The following is a 23,397-nucleotide window of genomic DNA, read 5'->3' as shown; positions in this document are numbered from 1 at the left end:
TTGGAATACAACTTGGCAGTTTATAAATTATACATACATTTACCATATGACCCATAAATTCTAAACCTAAATATTTATATAATATAAATGGAAATATGTCTGCATGAAAACTTGTTCATGAATGTTAACAGCAGGTTTGTTCATAATAGCACCAAACTGGAAACAATCCAAATGCCTTTCAATGAATAAATGAATAAATTGTGGTATACTGATACGTGGAATGCCAACCATCAATAAAAGGGAGTGAAGTACTAACACACACATGAATAATCTCAAAATATATGCTGAAAGATGGTAGATACAAAGCAGTATATATGATATAATTCTATTTATATGAAACTATAGGCACATGACAACTTTAATACATAGTGACAGAAAGTGGATTAATGGTTTCTTGGAGTTAGAGGTGGGGAGAATTGTTTGGGAAAGAGTACAGGAAATATTTTGGGTGATGAAATGTTCTACGTCTTGATTTTGGTTGTAGTTATGCAGATGTGTAAATTTGCCAAAACCTATTAAAATATAAACCTAAATTTGGTACAATTTATTATATATAAACTATGGTTCAGTAAAGGTGACAAAAGCCTCCATTGGATAAAGCTAAATAAGTACTTACAGAAGAATTTAGAGTGTTAAATACAAATACTGAACAAAAAGAAAGGTTGACAATCAACTAAGATTTCATTTCAAAAAGCTAGACAATCAACTAAGATTTCATTTCAAAAAAAGAACAGTGAATCAAATTCAAATAAAGTGAATAGAAGAAAATAAAAGAACATGAATCAATGAAAAAGAAATTAACTGTATAATAGTTAAGAGGTGGTTTTTAAAAATTTTATATTAGTTATAGGTATATGGTACAATGGTTAGAATTTATATAATTTATGAAGTGATCCCTCCAATTACTTTAGCACCCAGTTTGGCACTACACACAACCATTAAAATAATATTGACTATATACCCTTTTTTATACTCTAAACCTCTGTCACTGTTTTGTAAATACTAATTTGTACTTCTTCATCTCTTTACCTTTTTCACCCAGCCCCGCCTCCAATTCCCCTCCCCTCTGGCAATCTTTAGTTAGTTCTCTGTATCTGTGAGTCTGCTTTTGTTTAGTTTGTTCATTTCTTTTGTTGCTTAGATTCTGCATATAAGTGAAATCATATGGTATTTATCTTTCTCTGTCTGACTTATTTCACTCAGCATAGGACCCTCTAGGTCCACCTATGTTGTTGCAAATGGTTAAGATTTCATTTTTTAATGGCTGAGTAATATTCCTTTGTATATATGAATCATAGCTTCTTTACACAATCGTCTATTGATGGCCACTTAGGTTGCTTCCATATCTCGGCTATTGTGAATAACACTGCCATGGATATAGGGGTGCATAGGTCTTTACAAACTAGTGTTTTGGTTTTGTTTGGATAAATTCCCAAAAGTGCAATTGCTGGGCCAAAAGACATTTCTATCTTTTAATTTTTTGAGGAAACTCCAAACTGTTTACTATAGTGGCTGTACCAATTTGCAATCCCACCAACAGTGTACAAGGGTTCCCTTTTGTCCACATTCTTGCCAATATTTGCTGATTTTTGATGTATTGATGGTAGCCCATCTGACAGGTGAAATCATTGTGGTTTTAATTTGCATTTCTCTGATGATTAGTGACCTTGAGCATCTTTTTATATGTCTATTGGCCATCTGTATGTTCTCTTTGGAGAAATATCTATTCAGGTCTTCTGCCTATTTTTAAATTGGATTTGTTGTTGTTGTTGAGTTGTATGAGTTCCTTATAAATTTTTGATATTAACCCCTTGTCAGATATATTGTAGGCAAATATCTTCTCCCATTCGGTAGGTTTTCTTTTAGTTTTGCTGATAGTTTCCTTTCCTGTGCAAAATCTTTTTAGTTTGATGTAGTCCTATTTGTTTATTTTTTCTTTTATTTCCCTCGTGTGAGAAGATATATTAGAAAAAACTGCTAAGAGCACCTCAGAGAGTTATTGCCTGTTTTCTTTTAAAAGTTTTATGGGTTTTGGGTCTTACATTTAAGTTTTTAATCCAATTTGAGTTTATTGTATATGGTGTAAGAAGAGAAGGTTTTCCAGTTCCTTTTTTTTTTCCTTTTGCATGTATCTGACCATTTATTGAAGAGACTATTTTTACTCCGTTGTATATTCGCCTCCTTTGTCATAGATTAAATGACCATATAGGTGTGGATTTATTTCTGAGCTCTCTATTCTGTTCCATTGATCTATGTGTGTTTTTACTATAACCTTGTAGTTTAGTTTGATATTAGGTAGTGTCAACTTTGTTCTTTTTTTCTCAAGATTGCCATGGCATTAGGACTCTTTTATGGTTCCATTTAAATTTCAGGATTTTTTGTTCTAGTTCTCTGAAAAAATGCCATTGGTATTTTGATAGAGATTTTGATAGGGATTGCATTGAATCTATAAATTGGGTAGTATGGTCATTTTAACAATGTTATTCTTCCTACCTATGAGGACAGTATATGCTTCCATAAATGAAAATAAATTTGTACCTTCTTCATTTTTTTTTCAGTGACTTATAATATTCCGAGAACAGGCCTTTTACCTCCTTGGTTAATTTTATTCCTAGGTATTTTGTTGTGTTTGATGCAATTGTAAATGGGATTGTTTTCTTAATTTCTCTTTCTGATAGTTCATCAATGGTGCATAAATATACAACTGACTTCTGAAAATTAATTTTGTATCTGTTACTCTACTGAATTCACTTATCAGTTCTAACAGTTTTTTTTTTTTGTAGAATCTTTAGGGTTCTCTGTATATGGTATCATGTAATCTGCAAATAATGATAGTTTTACTTCTTTCTTTCTGATTTAAATGCCTTTTATTTCTCTTTCTTGTCTGATTGCTGTAGCTAAGACTTCCAATACTATGTTGAATAGAAGTGGTGAAAGTGGATATCCTTGTCTTGTTCTTGATCTTTCCCCATTGAGTATAATGTTAGCTGTAGGTTCATTATGTTGAGGTATATTCTCTCTATTCCCACTTTGCTGAATTTTTTTTTTATCATAAATGGATGCTGTATTTCATCAAATGCTTTTTCTGCATCTATTGATGTAATCATGATTTTTATCTTTCAATTTGTTAATGTGGTGTATCACATTAATTGATTTGTGGATATTAAACCAAACTTGCATCCCAGGAATAAATCTAACTTGATCATGGCGTATGATATTTTTAATGTATTGCTGAATTCAGTTTGCTAATACTTTGTTGAGGATTTTTGCTTCAATGTTCATAAGAGATAATAGTGTATAGTTTTCTTTTTTTGTACTGTCTTTCTCTGGTTTTGGAATCAGGGTAATAATGGCTTCATAAAAAGTTAGGAAGCCTTTCCTCTTCTTGAATTTTTGGAATAGTTTGAGAAGAATAGGTGTTAATTCTTCTTTGAATGTTTGGTAAAATTCACCTATGAAGCCATCTGATTCAAGATTTTTGTTTTTTGGAAGTTTTTATTATTTTATTATTTTTTATTACTGATTCGATTTTGTTGGTGGTAATCGGTTGGTTCAGATTTTCTGTTTATTCATAATTCATTCTTGGGATCGTGTATGTTTCTAGTAATGTATACATTTCTTCCAGATTGTCCAATTTGTTGGCATATAATTGCTCGTAGTATTTTCTTGTGATCCTTTGTTTTTCTGCAGAGTCCATATTTACTTCTCTTTTGTTTCAGAGTTTACTTGGGTCCTCTCTCTTTTTTTTTCCTGATGAGTCTGGTTAAAGGTTTATCAATTTTGTTTATCATTTTAAAGAATCAGCTTTTGGTTTCATCATCTTTTGTATTGTTTTTCTAGACCCTATTTCATTTATTTCTGCTCTGATCTTTATTATTTCCTTCTTTCTACTCACTTTGGGTTTTGTTTGCTGTTCTCTTTCTAGTTCTTTTAAGTGCAAGGTTAGATTAATATTTGAGATTTTTCTTATTTCTTGAGGTAGGCCTGTATTGCTATGAATTTCCATCATAGGACTGCTTTTGCTGTGTCCCATATGTTTTGAGTCATTGTATTTTCATTTTTGTTTTTTCTTAGGTATCTTGATTTATTCCTTGATTTCATTGTTAACCCATTCATTACTTATTAGCATGTTGTTTAACCTTCATGTGTTTGTGTATTTTCCAGTTTTTTTCTTATGTTGATTTATAGTTTCATACCATTGGAGTTGGATAAGACACTTGACATGATTTCGATCCTCTTAAATTTATTGAGACTTGTTCTGTGGTCTAATATGTGGTCTTTTCTGGAAAATGTTCCATGTGCACCTGAGAAGAATGTATAGTCTGTTGCTTTAGGATGAAAAGTTCTAAAAATATCAATTAAATTCATCTGGTCTAGGGTGTCATTTAATGCTGCTGTTTCCTTATTGATTTTCTGTCTGGAAGTTCTGTCCATTGGTGTCAATGGGTGTTAAAGTCTCCTACTATGCGTATATTACTGTCAATCTCTCCTATGTTGGTCATTAAGTGTTTTATATATGTAGGTCCTCCTTTGTTGTGTGTGTACGTTTACTAGGGTTATGTCCTCTTGTTGTATTGATCCCTTTATCATTATGTAATGCCCTTCTTTATCTCTTATTATAGCTTATTCTTCAAAGTCTATTTTGTCTGATATAAGTATTGTTATCTCAGTTTTTTTCATTTCCTTTTGCATAAAATATCTTTTTTCATTCTTTTGCTTTCAGTCTGTGTGTGTTATTTGATATGAGATGGGTCTCTTTGAGACAGCATATGTATAGGTCATGTTTTCTTATCCATTCAGCTACTATAGGTGTTTTGATTGGAGCATTTAATCTATTTACGTTTTATTAATTTTTATTTTTTATTTTTAAAATTTTAATTAGTTTCAAGTATACGGTACATTGGTTAGACATCTATATACTTAGTAAAATGATTCCCCCTATTGCTCCCTCCCTCTCTTGACCTTCCACCTAGCCAATGTATTAATACTAATTGCAATCCTTATGCCGTGCTTCCTATCCCTGTGACCATCCATCAGCTACTAATTTGTACTTCTTTAACCCTTCAGCCTATTCTCTCAGCCTTCCAAAGAACCCTCCCCTCTGTCCGTCACCAAATTGTCCACTATATTTGTGAGTCTGGTTTTGATTAGTTTGTTCTTTTTATTCCTTAGATTCTGCATATACGTGAAATCATATAGTGTTTATCTTTCTCTGTCTGACTTAAATACCTTCTAGGTTCATCAAAGCAATATCTTTTTCCATTCCCTTCCTTTCTTATGTAGGGGGTCTTGTTTTCTTATCCTTTCAGCCACTCTGTCTTTTGGTTGGAGCACTTAATTCTTTTCCATTTAAGGTACTTATTGATAGGAATGTAGTTGTTACCATTATTTATTACTGTTTTTAATATATGTTTTTTCTTCTTAAAGAAGTCCCTCCAACATTTCCTGTAATACTGGCTTGGTGGTGATAAATTCCTTTAGCTTATTTTTGTCTGGGAAGTTCTTTATCTGTCCCTCAACTCAAAAATGATATCTTTGCTAGATAAAGTATTCTTGGTTGTAGATCCTGGGTCTTCATCCTGTCAAATATTTTTTGCCTAGCCCTTCTTTCCTGCATAGTTTCTTTTGAGAAATCAGCTGACAGTCTTATGGGTGTTCCCTCATAAGTAACTATCTATTTTTTTTCTTGCTGCTTTTAATATTCTTTCTTTGTATTTAACCTTTGGCATTTTAATTGTGATGTGTCTTGGTGTGGGCCCCTTTGGATCCCTGGTTTTTGGGATTCTCTGAGCTTCCTGGAGTTTTATGTCCACTTCCTTCACCAGGTGAGGGAAGTTTTCCATCATTATTTCTTCAAACAGCTGTTCAACATCTTGATTTTCTTCAGTTATGCTGATCAGTTGGATATTTGGACCCTTAGTAGTGCCCCATATTCTCTTTAAATTATTTTTATAGTCCTGGCATCTTTTTTCTTGCCATTCTGTCTCAGTGTCCTGATTGGCTTTCCTGTCCTCTAGATAGGGCATGTGATCCTCTTCTTTATTCATTTTGTTCATTCCTTTGTTTATTCCATTTAATATACTTCTCATCTCAGATAATATATTCTCCATTTCAGACTGGTTCCTTTTTATAATTTCCATTTCCATTTCCATTTCCATTTTTATCTCTTTGTTGGCGTTCTTTACATTTCCCAAAAGTTCACTGAGCATCTTTATAACTAGTGTTTTGAACTGTGTATCTGTTAGATTACTTGACTCCATTATATCTGGATCTCTGTTCTGTTCTGTCATATGGTCTGCTTCTTTGTCTTCCCATTTTGGCTGCCTTTCCATGTCTGTTTCTATGTACTAAGCAAAGCTCCTAAGTCTCCTAATCTTATTAACGTGGCTTTGTGAAGTAGGTATCCAGTGGCACAGTCCTGAGGGACATTAAGCTGCAGGCCAAATTTAGCCCAAGTCTCTACCCCTCTGGGGCCACCTGTTAAGATTCAGCAAGCAAAATCCACAGATGTTGTGCTTATAGTTGCCTCAAAAGGCCACACCAGAAACTGAGGCCAGCCGCCTCCACCAGTGTGTCTCAGCACAGAGCACCTGACTCGTTGAGGACATATCTGGATGTGGCTTGGGTGGGGCCCGCATTGGGAGAGGCAGGGTTTCAGGGAATCCTCTGGGTGGAGTGACCTTTGTTATCCAGTTTGATGCCATTATGGCTATGGAGGCGCTGTGTTCGCTCACTGAGAGGAGGGAGGGCTCAACAAGGAACAATGGATTCTGCCGGCACTTCTATACCAAGCAAGTCTTGCCTTGGTCCTCACTCCGACAATGTTTCCCTGTAAATCTCTTGTGCCCTCTGAGTGCAGCCCACTTGGCACTGGTGCTCAGAGCGAGCAAGTTCGTCACCGCGAAAATCTGCTCGTGGACGCGGCCCCTTTAAGAGGCTTCTGCCGCTGCCGCTGCTACAGCCTCCATCTCATTCAGCTGCTCTGGACCCGACAGCCCCACGTCCTTGCCCTGTCCTACATTCTGCCATTGCATGGTGCTTTCTTGGATTTCTCAGGAGTTGTATGGCTTGTTCATCTAGATGTCAGGTGATTTTTCTTTGCTCCTGTTCCTTGTTTCTGTCACAACTTTGATATGGTTGCTAGAGGGATGAACAGAGCTTCTATCAATTATGACATTTTTTCCCTCTCTAATCCATTTAAAGTAATTATTATTTTTTATATTTTTGGCTTTATTGAAATATAATAGACAATTAGTTGCTCATATTTACATTGTATAATTCAATGAGTTTTTAAATTATAGTTGGCCTATAATAATATATTAGTTTCAGTTGTATGGCATAGTGGTTAGAGATCTATATAACTCACAAAGTAATCATGCCACTAAATCTAGTAGTACCTCTCTTCACCCTTACATATTTATTACAACATTGTTAACTATTTTCCTTATGCTACACTTTATATCTCCATGTCTATTTTGTAACTTGCCATTTATACTTCTTAATCCCTTTGCCCTTTATCACTGTCCCCCCAACCCCTGTCCCATCTAATAGCCCTCAAAATATTCTCTGTATCTATGTTGTTTTTTTTGTTCTTTAGATTTCACATGTATGTCAAATCATGCAATATTTATCTTTCTCTATCTGACTTATTTCATTTGGTGCAATACTCTCTAGGTCCATTAGGAAATATCTTTTTCCATCCCAGTCCTTTTAGTCTATGTGTGTCTGTTAATCTGAAGTGAGTCTCTTACAGGCAGCATATGTAGGGGTCTTGTTTTCTTATCCATTCAGCCATGCTATCTTTTGTTTGAAGCACTTAATTCTTTTCCATTTGAGGTCTTGTTGATAGGGATGTAGTTATTACCATTCTTTATTCCTGTTTTTGATACTTGTTTTTTCTCCTTAAAAAAGTCCCTCTAACATTTCCTGTAATACTGGCTTGGTGGTGATAAATTCCTTTAGTTTATTTTTGTCTGGGAAGATCTTTACCTGTCCTTCGACTCTAAATGATAGCTTTGCTGCATATTCTTGGTTGTAGGTCCTAGGTTTTCATCGCGCTGAACAAGCCTTTCTGCCCTGCATAGTTTCTTTTGAAAAATCAGCTGCCAGTCTTATGAGGGCTCCCTTGTAGGTAACTAACTGCTTTTCTCTTGCTGCTTTTAAGATTCTTTGTCTTTAGCCTTTGGCATTTTAATTTTAGTGTGCCTTGGTGTGGGCCTTTTTGGGCTCCTTTTTTTTAGGTCTCTCTGAGCTTCCTGGGGTTTTATGTCTATTTCTTTCACCAGGTTAGGGTAGTTTTTCATCATTATTTCTTCGACTAGCTCTTTAACATCTTGTTTTTCTTCAGGTACCCCTATGACACAGATATTTTTACATTTTGTGTTCCAAAGGCTCCTTAAATTATTATTATACTCTTGGCTTTTTTTTTTTTTTTGCCATTCTGATTGGCTGTCCTTGGTTTCCCCATCCTCTATATCAGTGGTTTGATCCACTTTATCCACTCTGTTGATTCACTCTAATATACTCTTCATCTCATATAATGTATTCTTCCTTTCTGACTTGTTCCCTTTTATAATTTTCATTTCCATTTTTATGTTTTTTTATCTCTTTGTTAAAGTTCTCACTGAGTTCATCTACAGTTTCCTTAATTTCATTGAGCATCTTTATAACCAACGTTTTGAACTCTGCATCTGTTAGATTGCTTGACTCCATTATTCTTGGCAATTTGTGGGCTGGTGGGGAGGGGCCCTAGGATGACAGAGCATAGATTAGGTCGGTCTTACTGGGCCAATGCAGTTCCACAAATGGCTATGTAGGGGGAAGATTCAACACAGGCAAGATGGCACCCATCTGTAGACTGCATCCAGAGGGAGGCCCGTCAATGCTGGCTGTCCCTCCAGACTTTGCCCCAGCAACATGCAATTCAGTCTTTCTCTGTATGTTTCTTGCACCTACTGAGCCACTGGCCCTCCACAGGAGCCTAGGGTGAGTGTCTGCGAGTGAGTCTGTGCACAGGCCTTTTAATGGGTCATCTAGATTTTCAGGTTTTTTCCATCTCACCCAAATGGCCAGGGTCCCCACTGGTTTTTACAGTGAGGCTTTGTGGGAACTCCTCTTTCTGGGACTGAAACTCTGGGCTGGGGAGCCCTTATGTGTGGCTAGTGCCCCTTGTTCCTTCAGGGTGGCCTTCGAAGCCACAATCTCCTTCCTGCTGCTCAAGTACATACTACATGCGGGTGTGGGACCCAGCCTGCTTAGTTTCTCTGCCCCTCCTAGCGGTCTTGATGTGGCTTTTTCTTTATATCCTCAGATGTATTTTTTATAATAAGTTAGTCTTCATATGGTTCTCCAAGTTGTTTGTTTTAGAATATGATTGAAATTTTAATGTGGTTGTGGAAGGAGGTGAGCCCTGCTTTTACCTAGCTTACCATCTTGACCAGAACTCCAGAGGAGTTTTTAAAAAAGATTAATAAAGTGTTAAATTCCTAGAAAGCCTAGTCAAGGAAAAAAAAAGAGTACACAAATTACCAATACTAAGACTGAAAAGAGAACATCACTTTAGATACTATGGACATTAAAATTTAATGAGATATTATGAATTATTTAAGGTGATAGATATTTCAATGAAATAATATGAACAAATTAAAAAGAAAACTTACCAAAACTGACTCGAGATAGAAAACTTCAATAGTCCTACCAAAGTAATTGAATCTATAATTTAAAAATTTCCTTCAAAGAACTCTTGGCTCAGATGGTTTTACTGTGATTTTTACAGAAAACATTTATGAAAAAAATACTAATGCTAATAATACTACTCTTACACAAACTCTTCCAGAGTAGGGGAAGTAATTCCAACATCATTTTATGAGCCCAGCATTATCCTAATACCAAACCCTGACAAAGCTACTACAAGAAAAGGAAACATGCAAGACAATATGGACATAGAAAAGTATGAAAATCTAATTCAACAATACATTAAAAAGATAACATTTAATGACCAAATTAAATCCATATGGTTGTCTTAACATTCAAAAATTAGTCTATACAGATGAACTTTGGGGACATTATTAGTCTATACAGATGAACTTTGGGGACTGGCTAAGTGAAATAAGCCAGTCCCAATGAATAAATATTTACATGAGGTATCAAAAGTAGCTAAATTTACAAAGAAAGAAAGTAGAATGGTACTTTTCAGGTGGTAAGGGGAGGGGGAAATGGGGAGTTATTTTTTAGTAGGTATTGAGTTTCAGCTTGGAAAGATGAAAAAAATTTTGGATATGAATGGTGGTGATGGTTGTACAACAATATAAATGAACTGTACACTTAAAAATGGTTAAGATGGTAAATTTTATGTATATTTTATGTACAATTTTTAAAACTAAAAAATCAATTCATATAATTAAACTACATTAACAGAATAAGAAGAGCCATATGGTCATATCAATAACTGCAAAAATATGTATTTGATGAAATTTGACAACTGTCCATAATAATAAATCTCAGCAAAGTAGGATTTGAGGGGGATTTCATTGATATGATAGAGAATACCTACAAATTCATACCTCATGTCATACCTAATAGTAAAATGTTTAAAGTTTTCCTTTAGATTCTGGGCAAAAGGCAAGAATGTCCATAATCACTACTCATGGAGGTCCTAGCCAGTATAACAAAGTAAAAAAAAAGTATAAAGATTGGAAAGAATGAAGTAAAAAAATCTTTATTGCAGATGACATATTGTGTATACAGAAAATCCAGAAGAATGAACAAATTATTATAATTAACAAGTGAATTTAGCAAGGTCACTGAATATGCCAGTGAAAAAATCTATAATATATATTATACTATACATATTATAAATTTAACATGCTATATTATATATACTATATTATACATATTTAATGTTATCAAAAATTAGAAAATGAAATTGATAGTATTTATCATAACATCCAAATATCAAATACATAGGACTAACCTAACGAAAGTATTCAAAACTTCTACACTAAAAAAATACAAAAGTTGCTAAAATTTTAAGATGTATATAAATAAAATGGTGTAGCATGCTCTAAATTGGATGCCTCAATATTGTCAAGCTGCCTGTTCTTCCAAAATTAATCTATGTTTTTGGTGTAATGCCAATGAAAAATACCAGCTTTTTGAAATGAAGTAATTGAAAAAAATCCATTAAAAAATATACACAAAAATGCCTAGGGCCTAGAATTGCAGTGACAATTTTAAACAAGAGCAAAATAAGAAGGCATATAGCACCAGATGCCAAGACTTACTACAAATCTATTTTCACTAAGAACCTTTAGTGTTCAATAGAACAATGAAACAATAGATAATTGAGATAAATAGACCCTCACATAATATGATCATTTTGTTTTCCATAAGGGTACCACTTCAACTGAAGTGGGAGGGGAGATGGTCTTTTCATTAAATGATGTTGAATATTATATAGTTGAATGAAAAATATTAATCTTGACTATTCCATACCATACATAAAAATTAATTTCAGATAGATTGCAGACCTAAAATTAAAACAGTAGATATGCAGAATAAAATGTAGAAAAATATCTTTTTGACCTTGGGTTAGGAAAACATTTTTAAAACTGGGCACAAAAAGCACTAAGCAAAAAAGAAATGATTGATGAATTACTCTTCACCAAAATTAAAGACCCTTATTCATCAAAGGACATTGTTTAGAGGAGCGGCCCTCAACCTTTTTGGCATCAGGGACTGGTGCTCCTATGAGAATGTAATGCCTGATGATCTTGTGTAGCTGAAGCAGTGATGCAACTGCTGGGGAGTGGCTGCAAATACAAATGAAGCTGCGCTTGCTCCCCTGCTGCTCACCTCCTGTGGTGTGACCCCGTTCCTAACAGGCCATGGTACCGGTCAGCAGCCCAGGGGTTGGGGACCCCTGATTTAGAGATAAAAGACCAGCTGCAAATGGGGAGATTTTTGTAATGCAAATATCTAAAAAATACTTTGTATACGGAATATTAAAGAAACCTACAGATGAAGAGTTCCCAATAAAAATATGTCAGAAACATGGCAGAGTGAGAGACATCCTCGGATCTCTCTCCTTGAAATGACAATAAGCTGAATATCTAAAACTCAACAAAAAATACCCAACTTGCACACAAGAACATCTAAGTGTAGAATTTGCCCATAAGAGCTACTACAGGTCAGAACCCCTGGAGTTGGGCAGTACACTAGGAGAAATAAAGAAGCTTCTTCTCACAGCCAAGCTCTCTGCAGGAGCAGGGGGAGGGGAGAAGATGCAGCGCGTTCCCTGAACAACCCTGCCTGGGAGTGCTGTGACCTCCAAACAACCAGTGGCAATGCCCAGGCATCAGGGCAGAAAGCAGAGAAGTGGGAACAGCAGAGAAGCAACAGTCAATTATTACCACCCGCAGCTGCAAAATGCTGGGCTGAGCCTTAGTCCCCACCTCCTAACACAAAAGGCCCTTTCCCCCATACCCTCCAAGACTGAACATCGTGGAGCCCCAGGGGAATCTCAGCAAACGTTACCGAAAATGTCGCTAACACTGAAAGGACTAAGACTGAGGGTGGTGAGCATGATTGAATATCTATAAGAGAAAAAAAAGGCATTATTAAGACTTTATATAAAGCAGGGATCCAAAAGAAAAACACCTGCTTTGCAAAAGGCTAAAGAGAGACCTTTATATAATAAATCTTTTCTCTGGAAAAAAATCAGAATACACTTCCATTAATGCCCAGAGAAATAGTCTATTAAAAACCATGAACAACCAAGGTGACAAAGCAACTCAAAAAGAAAGAGAAAAATCTCCAGAAAATAAGCTTAAGGACATAGAAATACGCAACTTAAATGACAGAGAATTCAGGATGGTACTTCTGAGAAAACTCAAGGAGATCCAAAACAACTCATATCAACAATTCCAGGAACTGAAAACACAACTAGATGAGTAGGATAAGTTTTTTTAGCAAGGAGATTGAAACACTGAAAAGGAACCAAATAGAACTTCTAGAGATGAAGAACACACTGCAAGAGATGAAAAACGAAAAAGCAAGCTTGGGAAATAAAGTCGACCAAAAGGAGGAAAGGATCAGTGATATAGAAGACAGAAATCTAGAAATAAATCAGAAGGAAAAAGAGAGAAACCAAAAAATAAAAAATCATGAAAGAGAAATACAAGAACTACCTGATATCATAGGAAGGGAAATATAAGAATAATGAGCATTCTTGATGGGGAGGAAAAGGAGCAGGGATTAGAAGCATTTTCAGACACATAGTTGAGAATTTCCCAAATCTAAGGAGCTTGGAATTCAAGAAGTCAACAGAACACTCAATTATCTCAACCCAAAAAGGCCTTCTCTAAGACACATTGTATTAAAATTAACAAAAATCAATGACAAAGAAAGAATTTTCAGGGCAGCCTGGGATAAGAAGACAGTAACCTGTAAAGGAAGACCTATTAGATTATTGTCAGATTTCTCAGCACAAACCTTACAATACAGAAAGGAGTGGAATCAAATATTCAAACTATTAAATGAAAGGAACTATCAGCCAAGAATAATATATCCAGCAAAGCTCTTCTTTAGATATGAAGGAGAAAGAAAGACCTTTCCAGACATACAAAAATTGAGAGAATTCTCCAATACATGGCCTGCATTATAGGAAATACTGAAAGGGGTTAGCTCAATGACAAAATGACAAAAAAAAAATACATCTATGAGTAGGGCAACAGGCAGGAAGAGAGCAGAAGAGTGCAGCCCTTACCAAGAACAGGACATTATAAGCTTAAACAATATGTAGATATTTGCTATTGCGAGATAGTAATGAATGTTCCGCATACATAGAGACAAATTGAGACAACAGTGACTGAAAAGGGGAGGATTCAAAGATCCAAATTCACAAAGGGGTATGGAGATAAGGCACATGCAGAAGAAAAAAAAAATATATATATATACACACACACACACACATACACACACACACTATATTATATATATATGATATTACACATATAATATATATAACTATCCTTGACATATTCATAATCGTAACCATGAGCCAAAGATTCAGAACTGAAGTATATAACATAAAACAAGAAGGACCAAAGTGAAAACTCACAAAACTAAACCAAAATAAACAAAAAAAGACACACAAGGACAAGGAAGCAATAAAAACACCAAGCTACCAGAACGCAAAACATAAAATGGTTATAGGAAAACCTCATGTTTGAATAATCACCCTAAATATAAATGGACTGAACTCAGCAATAAAAAGGCACAGAGTTGCAGATTGGATCGAAAACAAAATGCAACCATATGCTGCCTCCAGGAGAAATATCTCAGTTTCAAAGACAAATACAGACTCACAGCGAAAGGAAACATGCATCAAGAAGACATAATACTTATTAATATCTATGTTCCCAATCAGGGAGCCCTCAAATATATAAAGCAATTACTAACAGAATTAAAGGGAGAAACAGACCATAGTAGGGGACCAAAATACCCCACTGTTGGATATGGATGGATAATCCAAAGAGAAAAATCAAGGAAATAACATCCTTAAATGACACATTAGACCAACTGGACATAATTGAAATTTACAGAGCCTTTCATCACAAAACAGCTGCTTGCTTATACATTCCTCTCTAGTGCACATGGAACATTCTCAAGGACTGACCTCATACTGGGACACAGAGATAGCCTCAACAAATATAAGAGGGTTGAAATCATACCAACCATATTCTCTGATCGGAATGCTTTGAAGCTGGAGATCAACTGTAAAAAGAGGGAAGAACCGCAAATACATGGAGATTAAACAACATGCTACTGAAGAATGACTTGGTTGGAGAAGAAATATAGAGATCAAGAGATACATAGAAACAAATGATGATGAAACTATCATCATTTGTTTCTATGTATCTCTTGATTTCAATAACATATCAAAACTTTTGGAGTACAATAAAAGCAGTCATAGGAAGACAGTTCATATCATTATAGGCCCATCTCAAAACAAGAATGAACTCAAATAAACAACCTAACACTTCTTAAAAAACTAGAAAAGAAGAACAAATGAAGCCTAAAGTCAGCAGAAGGAAAGAAATAATCAAAATTAGAGCAGAAATAAATGAAATTGAAAACAAACAAACAAAAAACAATAGAAAAAATAAATGCAAGAAAAGAGCTGGTTCTTTGAAAAGGTTAATAAAGTTGACAAACCCCTGGCTAGACTCACTAAAGAAAAAAGAGAAAGGACACAAGTAAACAAAATCAGGGATGAAAGAGGAGGAAAGACGACAGACACTGCAGAAATACAAAGGATCATACAAGAATACTATGAAAAATATGTAAAACCAAATTTAGTAATGTAGAGGAAATGGACAAGTACTTAGAAAAATACAGCCTTCCTAGACTGAATCAAGAAGAACTGGAAAATCTAAATAGACCGATCAGCAGTATGGAAATAGAAATAATCATCAAAAACCTACCAAGCAGTAAAAGTCCAGGACAAGATGGCTTCACCAGTGAATTCTACCAAACATTCAAAGAAGATTTAATACCTATTCTCCTCAAACTCTTCCAAAAAAATCAAAGAGGAGTCAGCATTTCCTAACTCATTTTATGTGGCCAATATTACCCTGATACCAAAACCTGGTAGAGATAACACGAAAAAAAGAAAACGACAGACCAATATCTCTCATGAACACAGATGCAAAAATCCTAAATAAGATACTAGTGAACAAAATACAGTAACAAATTAAAAGATTATACACCACGATCAAGTGAGCTTCGTCTCAGAGGCACAAGGATGGTTCAACATAGCAAATAGATTAATGATACTCCACACGAATTAAAAAATAAGAATCATATGATATCAATAGATGCAGAAAAAGCTTTCGATAAGATACAGCATCCATTGATGATCAAAACATTTAACCAAATTGGTATAGAAGGAAAGTACCTTAACATAATAAAGGCCATATATGACAAACCCTCAGCCAACATTATACTTAATGGTGAAAAACTAAAAACCTTCCAAGATCAGGAACAAGGCAAGGCTGTCCACTATCGCCACTGTTACTCAATATAACACTGGAGGTCCTAGTGAGTGCAATCAGGCAAAAGAAAGATATAAAAGGCATCCAAATAGGAAACGAAGTCAAACTGTCATTATTTGCGGATGACATGATTCTTTACATAGAAACCCCTAAAGACTCCACAAGAATACTACTAGAAATAAGCAAATAATGTTTCTGGATACTAAATCAATGTTCAAAACTCCATAGCACTCCTAAAATCTAATAATAAATTTTCAGAAAAAGAAGTGGAAAAAATAATTCCTTTTGCAATTAGAAGAATAAAATACCTAGGAATAAACCTAATGAAACATGTGAAGGACCTATATAATGAAATCTGTAAGGCCCTATTAAAAGAAATGGAAGAAGATAAAAGAAGTGGAAAGATATTCTGTGTTCTTGGATTGGAAGAATCAACATAGTTAAAATGACCATATTACCTAAAGCATTATACAGATTTAATGCAATCCCCATCAAAATCTCATCGGCATTTTTTAAAGAAACAGAAAAAAGAATCATCAGATTTGTATGGAAGTAAAAAAGATCCTGAATTGCCAAAGCCATCTTGAGAAAAAAGAACAAGGCTGGAAGCATCACTCTGCCTGACTTCAAATTATACTGCATAGTGACAATAATGAAAATGACATGGTATTGGCAGGAAAACACACACAAACCAAGGGAAGAGAATTGAGAATCCATAAATAAACCCATGTTTATATGGGCAAATAATTAGCTGCAGTAAAAGGGGTCAAATATGTGGTGACAGAAAGAAATCTATAGGAGGGGAATACACAATGCAACATATTTATGCCTTACTGTTAAATTGTGCACCTTAAAGTTCCTGGATTTCATTAACCAATGTCACCAAAAAATACATATAAATTAAAAAATTTTTGATAAAAAAATATGGGCAAAATCTTAACATGCACTTCTCAAAAGAGGATATTCAAAAAGCCAAGAAATACCTAAAAGGGTCTTAACATTGTTAGCAACTAATGAGATGGAAATTATACCTATAAGATACCATTACCCATTAGAACCAGGCTTTGGTGCTTTACTATCCCGTTGAAACTGCTCTAGTAAAGTTGACCTGTGTCATCTCCATCCCCTAACCCAATGGATGCTTTTCAGTTCTTATGTCATTTGAACCTGTTGACACTTCTTGAAATGCTTGGCTCTAAGACGGGGTAGGGAGCAGAGTTTAATTGTGATGAGAATTTGGAGTTTAAAAGGAGCATCCAACGAGTTGGCATCATCATGTCAACTGTTATGCCAGTAGGGTTTTTATAAATTTATTTTTCAATTAAGGTTGACAGTCAATATTATATTAGTTTCAGGTGTAGAGCATAGTGGTTAGACATTTATATATCTTACAAGGTGATCTCCTCAATAAATCTTGTACCCAACTGACATGATAGTTATATTATTGACTATAATCCTTATATTGTACCTAACATTCCTGTGACTATTTTGTAGCAAGAGTAGGGTTTTTAAGGGTACTATTTCAAGGTCTAACCCTTAAATGTTCTGATCAAAAAGTGATACATTATATCCAAATAAGTCTCTTCTAATTGTTATTAAATTTCACCATTAAAATCCAATCAGAAATGGTCATTTTAACCATTTGTCAAATTATTCATTTATAATAGGAGATAGTTCATTCACCCAATATCCCCTTCCCAATATTAAAGATACTTTATTGTATACATTGTAAGAGGGGAATTTGATTTTCTTTCCTTCAGTCTTCATTGAAGCATAGCTCATCATGTCTTGTCCATTTTGGGTATCAGGTCCATGGTCTGTTAGAGCTTTCTGGTTTTCAGGTCCACAGCCTCTGAATTCCCACTTTGATTCCAGTATTCTCTTTTATTCCCAGAACTTCCAAGCCTTCCTTTGAGGACTTGAGAGTCCTTAGCTATGTCCTCTCTCTTTACTCCAATGTTCCATGAGGCTATATACACAGAACTTTTTACCATTATGACTTTTACTTTGGTGCCACGGTGAAAATGGAACTTCTGAGGCTTGTGGTCTTTTCCTCTATGGCCTGGACACAAGTCTAGATATTCCTGAATATGTTTTCCACTTATATGAAAATTCTATTACCTCATTTAAATGAAAGAGAGGGTGAAGGCAGTGAGGTGCTGGGTAACTTCTTTAAAATCTAGGCAGCATATAAACTAATTCTCATGTTCTTAGATTCATGACCATCCCTCCCCCACCAATGTATATCTAGTACCTAGGGTGATTCCTGGCATATAACAGGTGTCCAATAACTTACAAGAAAAGTAGGTTTTTCCTGTTCATGAAAATATTACATGTTCACTGGAAAGAAACTTAAAAGTATAAAAAAGTGCAGAAAAGTCAAAGAAATAAAAAAACACCTGATTCTCCACCAACTCTGAAATAACTATCGTCAATGTTTTGGAGACTTTTTCCATTCATGGCTCTCAAAAGTTCATACAAATACTTAGTTTTACACCACACATGCTGCATTTTTTCCCCCAGTCTTTCCCCCTACTTTACTTATCTATTTTTCCTTTTCTTCTCCATTCAAGTTAACCAACATTAACAGTATGTTGTATATTCTTCCACACTTGTTTCCATGCTCATCTAAATCACATATAGACATAAATACATAAATGGGTGTAATCATTTAACAAAAATGGAATCTTTACACATACATATCTGTAACAAAGCAATTACTTATCAAAACTTGTGAAAATACCTTGAAATAACTAGTATAGATATAACTCATTTAAAAAATTAATGCTATCCCATGTATCAGGATATATCACAATTCATCCAACCATTTCCCTATTAATGGCCATTTTGTCTCCAGTTGAATTTCTTTGCTGCTACAAACAATAGTTAAACAAACATCCTTATTTATGTGTATTGTTATGCATTGATGTTGTTATTTATGTGGGACAGATTCTCAAAAGTGAGACTTCTTGGTCAAAGCCTTTTGAAATTTTAAAAATAAATACATATTTCTGCACGGCTGGTGAAAATATAAGTTCACATAACCTTTTGGAAAGCGTAGTTTCCCAAACTCCACTAGCAAAAGATCTATTAATTTTGCCAACTCCATGAAGAGGAAGTGATGTCTTATTGGATGATTTAATTTGCATTTCCCTGAGTACTATTTATGTTTATCATATTTTCATAGGTTAATGATTATTTGAAGTTGCTTTTCTATCAATAGCCCTCCAGTCCAAATGGGTTAAGGACTTCAATATAAAAAACAAAATTATCAAAATCGTAGAAACACATTTAGGAGAATATGTGTAATCTCAAGATTAAGGAAACCTTTTTAACTAAAAGAGTAAATCAAGAATTTAAAAAGGAAAAGATGTTACTATAAAAATAAAAATTAAAAAAATATTTGGTGATTCCTTTTACTATATAAAGAGTATAAAGACAAATACTAGATTAAGAAAACCATTTGCAACACATACGACAAAAAATTAGTATCTAAAAAATATAAAAAGTACTTCCAGATTTATAAGACTGACAAATCAATAGAAAAATAGGCAAAAAATATATTGGCAATTCATTGAAAACAATCTGTTAAATGAAAAAGTATGAAATCTGGATGAAGGTTTTCATTTGTCTATTATCTTACTCTATTATGAATTTTCTTAGAACTTCTAAGATTTAATATGACTAAAAGCTTTTTCCATATCCATATGTTTACAGAGTCTTTTCTGTGCCTATTTTCTGGCAAATTGCTTCTGAAAGTCTTCCTACATTCATTAAATATACATTTATGATTCTTCTCATAGACACCTGGATGATTTATTCTCTATATTAACTGAGTTTCTCTCTGATGTATTCTTTGATGTACAGTAAGGCTTGAGCTACTCCTAAAGGCTTTTCCACATTCATTACATTTATAGGGTTTTTCTCCAGTGTGCATCCTCAGATGTACAGTAAAATCTGAGTTAGTTCTGAAGGCTTTTCCACATTCTTCACATTTATAGGGCCTCTCTCCAGTATGAATTCTCTGATGTAGAGTTAGCTGTGATAGAGTAATACAACCTTTTCCACATTCCTTACATGTATAGGGTTTTTCTCCAGTATGTGTTCTCCAATGCACTGTAAGGTATGAACCCCTCCTGAAGGCTTTTCCACAGACATCACATTTATAGGGTTTCTCTCCACTATGAATTTTCTGATGTTCTGTGACATGTACCATTTGGCTAAATGCTTTCCCACAGTCATTACATTTAAATGGTTTCTCTCCAGTATGTGTTCTCTGATGGGTATTAAATCCTGAGTTACTTGTGAAAACCTTCCCACATTCATTACATTTATAGGGTTTTTCTCCAGTATGTCTTCTTTGATGCACGGTAAGCTGTGATGTATTAGTGAAAGCTTTCTCACATTCATTGCATTTATATGGTTTCTCTCCAGTATGGGTCCTTTGATGTACAATAAGGTATGACTTAGTTCTGAACGACTTTCCACAATCACAGCATTTATAAGGTTTCACTCCAGTATGAATTTTCTGATGCTCTTTGAGATTTACCATTTTGGTAAATGCCCTCTCACAGTCAGTACATTTATATGGTTTCTCTCCGGTATGAATCCTCTGATGTACAGTTAAGTGTGATTTTATTCTAAAAGATTCTCCACATTCATTACATAGGTAAGGTTTCTCTTCAGTATGAATTCGCTGATGTATAATTAGAGATGAAGAACGCATGAAGGCCTTTCCACATTCATTACATTTATAAGGTTTCTCTCCTGTATGCATTCTGTGGTGTACGGTAAGGCATGAATAATTAATGAATGCTTTCCCACAGTCATTACATTTATAGGGTTTTTCTCCTGTATGAATTCTCTGATGTTCTGTGAAATTTGCTATACGATTGAATGCTTTCCCACATTCATTACATTCATAGGGTTTTTCCCCAGTATGAGTTCTTATATGTACAATCAGGCTTGAATTACTTCTATAGGCTTTTCCACATTCATTGCACCTAAAGGGTTTCTCTCCAGTATGAATTCTCTGATGAACATTAAAAATTGTGGTATTCTTGAAGGACTTCCCACACTCATTGCATTTATATGGCTTCTCTTCAGTATGAGTCTTCTGATGTACACTAAGATAGGACTTATTCCTAAAGGCTTTCCCACAATCATTACATTTGTAGGGTTTCTCTCCATTGTGAGTTTCTTGATGTCGTGCAAGTTTTGATTTATCACTAAAAGCTTTCCCACATTCACTACATTTATAGGGCTTCTCTCCAGTCTGAATTCTCTGGTGCTGATTAAGGCGGGCACACTGGCTAAAAGATTTTCCACAGACATTACATTGATAAGGTTTCTCCTTAGTATGAATTCTCTGATGTACGATAAGTGATGAAGAAGCAATAAAGGTCTTTCCACATTCGTTACATTTATAGGGTTTTTCTCCAGTGTGAATTTTTTTATGTTGACTAAGATATGAAGGCTGGCTGAACATTTTCCCACATTCGGTACATTTATAAGGTTTTTCTTTAGTGTGAGTTCTCTGATGTTGAATGAGTAATGATCTATAACGAAAAGCCTTTTCACATGTAGTACACTTATAGGGTTTTTCTTTATTACTGAATTTTTTTCCTAAAGTAAGTTCTAAAGTAGGCATTATGGCTTTGCTGCTTTCTGTATCCTTGCAATTCTTCTTCCCCAAATGGGTATTTGCATTCAAATCTAAATTCTCTGGGAAATTTTTCTGATGTGTTTGCCATTTGCTGTGGGGCTCTTCTGTAATAACTACTGGTTCTGGAAAAAGAACAGACCCAAATCTAAAGCCTCTTTGACCAGTGGGAATTTTCCTGTGTGTAACTATTCTTTGGCTCTGACTCTCCTGACTATTTTGCAGACTCAATATCCTGTCATTCCATTTCCATAATTCTCCAATTCTGGAGTCCCATGGACCATTCTCTGTGAGTTTCTCTACTATGGTGTCCTGTGATAAGTCTTCAGTGATATCCTCTGTTGTTATGGCATTCTTGATTGCAAGTTTGGTCTCCAACTCTGTGGAGGAGAAAGAAAAATCAATGACTCCACTTCCCAACTTGGGGAGATCTTACTAAACTGAAAAATAAAAGGGTAAGTTGGGATGACAATGAATATGTGGTTTTAACTGCTTGCAAGTTGGCTCTGTTTTCTAGAAAGAAGGAGGTAGAGTTAAGGGAGGCTGGTTGAGCAAAGAACCAAAGTAGTAAATTTAAGTTTTTCTTCTATGAAAAAAAATAATTCATGGTAATACTACTTTTTTCATTCCCTTTAGAGTCAGCTTCTTTAGAGAGAATTCCTCTTAAGTTGTGACTACTTTGCTTCTCATTTACTCCACAAACCAGATATTTGTCCACAACTATACTTTCTATTTGTTCTCATTCTTTGTTGACAAGTTTTTTTTTTTTTTTTTTTTTTTTTTTTGGTGAGGGCATTCTCAAATTTACTTGTCATCATAGCTTATTCAAGTCTTTGTACATATCTTTTAATCTTTGTACATATCATTTATGGAAAAAGATACTGACTTTTCAGAAAGTAGGCTGAATAAGCTAGTCGAAATTAATATTTATAGTTATTGATATTTCAAATAGTGATAATTATCAAGAATAGTTTTATAACCAATTTATGGGTCTTAAGAACATTTCTGACAGTTTGTCAAAATTCCTTCTTGTATATGCATCTCAATATCTGACTTCTAAAAACACTTTGATACTTCTTTTATATTTCTAATTCATTTTAGATAATAATAACTAAATATTTAAAAACAAATTGGATCAAAATCTTTTGTGGATAGTAGAATGGTTTTATGACTTTAAAACTCAAGATAAGTATAATTATCAGTGGATTCACAGGGCTAACAAAGAAGAAAACCCTGTAATTCAAAGATTAAACCCCAGCTCATTTAAATGTCTTAATGAATCAAGGTGACAGGATTGTTAGAGCCCCATATCCTAGCAGCCTACCGAAACCAAATATTAATCTTCTGTGGAAAAAGATTACATAATTCAGAACCTCAAATTATTATTATAGGTTTTCATACTCAGTGCCTGACAATGAAAAGATTTAATAGGCATACAAGGACATAAAAATCATATGAGTGACAAGAACATAGATTTAGTTAGACATATTCATTTCCAAATACCAGTTCTGACAATAACTGTATGTATTTAACTGCTTTGAGCTTCAGTTTCCTGCTATTAAACATATACATATATACTTTATAGAGCTATTTTAAGGGTTACATTCAGTGAAATTATATAAATAAATTTCCTAGCAGAATGCCAGTAATAGAGTAGACATCTAATAAATTGTGATTGCT

General features: G+C 34.5%; 1 protein-coding gene across 4 annotated transcripts in view; it reads right to left on the bottom strand.

Annotated features, from left to right (window-relative positions):
• Positions 1-17,624: 17,624 nt before the first annotated feature.
• Positions 17,625-23,397, bottom strand: part of ZNF624 (zinc finger protein 624) — a 28,150-nt gene continuing 22,377 nt past the window's right edge. For all 4 annotated transcript variants that reach the window (XM_039847418.1, XM_039847420.1, XM_039847421.1 and 1 more), the window contains one exon: positions 17,625-22,097. In XM_039847418.1, the coding sequence (XP_039703352.1) occupies positions 19,879-22,097 (2,219 nt within the window). In that variant the 3' untranslated portion in view covers positions 17,625-19,878. The remainder of the gene's footprint in view (positions 22,098-23,397) is intronic.

This window comes from Pteropus medius, unplaced genomic scaffold (assembly GCF_902729225.1).
Source record: "Pteropus medius unplaced genomic scaffold, Ma_sr-lr_union100, whole genome shotgun sequence".
Classification (NCBI taxonomy): Eukaryota; Metazoa; Chordata; class Mammalia; order Chiroptera; family Pteropodidae; genus Pteropus; species Pteropus medius.
This window is presented reverse-complemented; position numbering and strand designations above follow the sequence as displayed.